Source organism: Crocodylus porosus, unplaced genomic scaffold (genome assembly GCF_001723895.1).
Source record: "Crocodylus porosus isolate Cpor-Errol unplaced genomic scaffold, CroPor_comp1, whole genome shotgun sequence".
Taxonomy (NCBI): Eukaryota; Metazoa; Chordata; order Crocodylia; family Crocodylidae; genus Crocodylus; species Crocodylus porosus.
The window spans coordinates 25,400,429-25,405,697 of record NW_017728886.1 but is presented as its reverse complement, the minus strand read 5'-3'; the positions used below and the strand labels follow the sequence as shown (position 1 = coordinate 25,405,697).

At 35.8% G+C, this 5,269-nt stretch overlaps 1 protein-coding gene across 6 annotated transcripts in view; it reads right to left on the bottom strand.

The window, feature by feature from the left end:
• ARHGAP12 (Rho GTPase activating protein 12) overlaps positions 1 to 5,269 on the bottom strand; it is a 128,391-nt gene that overhangs the window by 36,101 nt on the left and 87,021 nt on the right. For all 6 annotated transcript variants that reach the window (XM_019531085.1, XM_019531111.1, XM_019531120.1 and 3 more), the window contains one exon: positions 3,181 to 3,255. In XM_019531085.1, coding sequence (XP_019386630.1) covers positions 3,181 to 3,255 — 75 coding nt within the window. The remainder of the gene's footprint in view (positions 1 to 3,180; positions 3,256 to 5,269) is intronic.

Here is a 5,269-nt window from a genome sequence, read left to right as displayed (position 1 = left end):
AGGAGAGGCAGGGGACAAGCTGTTTGACCTCCTACCTGCCCCTATGCAGCAGTTGGAAGGGATAAATTAAAGACAACCCTCCAATACTTGGATTCTATACACGGAAAATTATAACAAGTTTATAAATTTTCCATGTATAGATTCTAATTATTGGGGAGTTATATTACATTTATCATCATCTGAGATTTGCATAAACATGGTATGTTCTTTTTATTCAAGCACAGAATTTCTATCCACAAGGATTCTATCTCAGATAAAATTTTTGGGGTGTTACTACCTATACTATCTACATTCATGGATGGGTTGAAAGATTATTTATTGAGACATCTGAGAGGAGGACTTGATAAGTCTTCAAATACAAACAAAGAGTGATGATCACCTATTTGATGTCTCAACAGGTGACAGGAAAAGAAGCAAATTCTGAACTGCAACAAGAGAAATTTTAGCTTGCATATTTGGAAGAGCTTTCTAACTGTAAGATGATCACGCACTGGAACATCTAAGGAATCCCCATATTTGAGAGATATTAAGTGCAGGATAGACAAGTACTTGGCTGACTTGGCTGGAATGGTTTACATATATGAAACAAGGGACAGGACTAAACCCGTCTTCCAGACCTTTTGTTTTGTTTTATCATTTTTGATTGTGTGAGGCTGGTAGGATTTATTCATAGATCCTTCGAATAATGCTTATTTTACTCAAAGATGCAACAACAATTTAAGATAAATATGACACAGTCTATGGACAGTCTTGACCCAACTTGATTTCTGTTAATCCACTGAACTACAGTTTTCTGCCTAGCAGTAGCATAACTTCCTTGCACAGAAAAATCCCTCAGGTTTCAAGAAAAGCTCCCCATCTCTACAGTCAGGCAAAAGCAAAAAAGTCTTGGAAGTTTTCAAACAGCAAATATAATATAAATACAAATATAAATATAAATATATTTTTAAAACGCCTTGGTCTTAACTGAAATTTTGGTAGGTGTTGCTGTTTTAAAACTTCCAAGACTGTTGCTTTTGCCTGACTTGAGAGATGGGGAGTTTTTCTTGAAATCTCAGGGATGGTATAAAGATATATAGCTATCTAGATATACAGTATATCTATATAAATAGATATATATCTATATATTAAACAGATACATGCACAAACTTATGATTAAATCAAATTTTAAATGAAGTAATTTCAAAGTAGGAAAACAGAATTTTTCATTTACAAAATGTGGAAAACGGGACATTTCAACAATTTTTCCTTTTAGTTGAGACATCTATGGAAAAATGACTTTTTCCAGCACTGTTTTGGTTTGGATGAGAAAATGGTTTACAACCCCCCCCCCCCCGGCAATTAGCCTATTCTTTGTCATGTCATTAGTGTTCTATGACAAATAATAGCTAATATTCATGTAAACTGCAAATAAACCTTCTAAGGCTTTAACATTCAGGTGGAATTCCTCAGAGTATCTTCCTCTGCTTTTTCAATGTTACTACAGCATGCTGACACATGCTATCACTAATTATTCATAGTAAATTATTAGTAACACATAAAAACTCACTATCTGCATCCACCATAGATATGCCTGGACAACACAGATATCAATCTTACCAATAGGAAGAATTCTCCCCAGCAGCAAATAAATAAAACAAAGGTCTGATTAATCAGGGGAAAAGGGGAGTGCTAATGTGAAGTCCCACTGGAAAATAGCAAGGAAAAATGAATTAAGGCTCAAGCAATGCAAAAAGATTTAAAAAGCTTTCTTTGTGGATGTGCAAACCTGAACAAAACAGAGGAAAATACTGAATTTGCTGGAGAACCAGCATTTTTCTGTTGTCTAAGACAAGCAGTGCATTATTTACTAAAGATAATTATAATACCTTAAAAACTGTGCCATATTTAAAACATCTGAAGTAAAATAAGCAGCAGTATTTGCTTGTGCACAAAGACAGAAGATTTACTTGTTGAGAGAAACTTAGGAAATACACTAAGGAAAATCTGCCTATATTCACAGTAATCTAAAAATTCATAAAATAAGCAGCATAGAATAGATTACTGTAAATGAATAGCAGGGTTTTCAATCTATACACTGGTGCACTGTGAAAGATGAGAAAAAATGGTACCTTCATGCTCCCAAAACACATACCAACAGATCATTAAAATCATGCATCAACAATTCCTGATGCTATAATATATGGATTTTTTTTTAAGGAACTCCTCAATGTTTTTCACATTCCAGAACTAAAGTTCATATTGTTTCATAAATTATTTAAAATTTCACCTAAAACCAATATCTATTAATAGACCAGAAAGATGAGAAAATTGATGTTCCATTGGTGAGCATAAAAAATTAGTTATACTTCCCGTGCTTAAAAATACTACAGCAGAAGGGATGTTCCTCACTCACACTAGGGGCCAGATCACCAAAAAAAAAAAGTATTTGTGACCAGAATGCAGAATTTAGGCACCTTAGTCCAGGTTAAAAAAACAAAAATAATAATAATAATAAAAAAAAATCTATAAAAACCCTAGTTATTTGAACATTGAGAGACCAAATACACTAGTTTTTTTCCAGAAATCTTGAAACACAAAGTTCTGCGACTGTATATATACAACATTGCTTTCAAAATGCCGAGTAGCTCAGTATAATTTAGGATTCACAAACTGGGCATCTTAATACCAAAACCCCTTAAGGCCTAGTCTAATAGGCATCCCTAGACCTTTTTTTAGAGGAGTCCTGGGTTTCAGTCTCAGATCCCAATATTTGCTGGATAACTTTCAAATGTAAAAATATATAAATAATCTGTGGAACAAAGGCCAGGCTCCAGATCTTCCCTCACCCAGAGCAGGAATGTGTGCATGTGTCTGTCTTAATTACTGAAGAGAGGTTCCCCACTGCTTCTTCTTCCTCATTAGTTTTGTATTCCTTTCTAAGCAGTAGATCAGCTGCAAGAAGAGTGGAAACTCCACCCATCCAAAACCCAGCCTACAGCCCTAATGGTTACAGCACTTTCCTGGGAGATGGGAGACCTAGGTATGAAACACCCTCAGACAGAGGGCCTGCAACCCAGATCTCTGACTTCTTTAGGCCAGATTGGCAAGACTTAAACCCCATGACTTGCTCTCAAACTATTTTGTTCACTAGCTGCCCAGTCATTACAGTATATATTGTGAAATAACTTCAATACTGACGGTGGCTTGGTGCTTTGGTGAAGAAGGAGATGACTCATTTTCAGGGAAGCTTGTCTTGGAAGCAGATGGAGAATCCTAAAAAGTGAAGACAGATAATACAAAAAGTTACTCTTTTGAACAGCAGCACTGCTCATTCTTCAATTACATTTTTTTCTTTCCAGTATAGCATTTCATATTGTGAGTCATGGACTATGCACTGTGGTTTAAAGCAAAGATAACATAATGAGATACTGATATAACTGTTTGTTGAAGGAGGTGCTCCTATAAGGTTTATAGAATGAAATCATACTAAGTTGACGTGGACATGTTTATTAAAGCAGAGTCTTAACAATACCACCATGCTGTACAATGATGCTTTCATTTTCCTAAGAAGAAGAACTTACTGGAGGCTGTCTCAACAGTGTTTTACAAATTCACCTGTATCGTCAAAATAAAATCAGGTTCTGGATATTAATTTTGCCTGGGGTATTCTTGGGTATTTGTCCCAACTATAAATAAGAATTATGCCTGTGCTTAGTTGGTAACCAAAAAGATGAAATGACTTTAATATGTAAATTATTTAACAGATATAGTATTAATTTTTTAACTATTTTTGTTAATTTTCCTGCAATCTAAGGCCGACTGTGTCTTGAGGGCATAACAGAAATCACAGTTTTGGATTTGTGAGCTACGTATTAATTATGCATCAAAAAGAAAAAAAAAATACGAAATTTCTGAAGATCAAAGTAAACCAAATGGGGGGAGAAAAACCATTAATGTTTTCTCTAATACTGTCTGTGATGATTCTGCATTGAAAAGCTTTATGTGATATTTCCCCACAGATTTTCAGTGGTGGTATAACATGCAAGAGAGACTTCCTTCTTGTTACTGGTGGAAAATATTTCTTTCCATTTTCTAGCCACTTGTCACAAAGTTTGATAAGAGTCAGATTAGTTTTGTAGACATGCCACTTTACACTTTAATAGTGCAGAGTAAGACAGTTAGTAATATTGTGTGGGCAACCCTAATTTTTAAACAGCTGATTACTACTTCCCATTTTCTTTCATATTGGCCTCAGCTCTCTGCTGTTCTTGCTCCACTGTAAGGTTTATTTTGATCTGGCTGACTACACAATCATTTGTGATCATGCTGGGTATACATGTTATATCAAGACTGCTTTTTAACCCAGAGTTAAAAGTAGCAGAATACTTAGACATTGTAAGGAGTGTTAACATTACAGCTGTAAGGTGCAGAATACTGATGTTTTTGGAAAAACAACTTAGGACACAAGCAAAATGAACAAAAGTGTATTCTGACGTAATCTCAGTAAATGTCAAATTACTCTTTTGGGCATTTGAGACTATTTAGAACAACCCCTCAGTTCTTTCTTCAAGGTCTACGACAGTGGAGATTCTCATTTATGTTTTTGTCTCTTGTGAAGATCCAATTTCCAAAGTATCTACTTTTCGCAATGGTTTTTTGAAAAGCAGGGGAGCACACAGATTGAGGATTTTACATTATATTGCAAAATTACCTGCATCAATCCTCTGACTGCTAGCTCTGAATGCTAAGCAAAATTTGATTTCTCACCATTAATATTAATAAACTTGTAACTTACTGGAAGATATGGTCAAAACAAATCTTGACTCTACTATAAATCATACAGAAGATGTAAAAGGGAACAGATGGAAGACCTGTCCCTGCTGTTTTGCTTAAGATGCATTTTGGCAAGTACTAAAGAGACTGCACACATAAACAGAGTAGGAAAACTTTTAAAATGAACTTGAGAGGAAATAAGGACCATTCAACTCTCAGCTGAACTCGGAAAAGAAACTAAAACCCAGTCATTAGCACTTTCCATACCATGAATTTAAGTAAAGCTTATGGGTGCACTGATTGAGATTTTGGAAGCCGATACCGATAGCCGATTATTAAGGAGGCATATCAGCCGATACTGATCCAATTTCCAATACAGCTGCATACAGCTGGTAAATCGGTTGTGGTTGAAGGGGAGGGGGGGTGCAGATCAATGATCCCTGCGGTGGTGGGGGGAGGGGAGTGGAGCTGGGGTAGGTGCTGTCCAGCCAGGGTGGGGCAAAACTATGGCTCG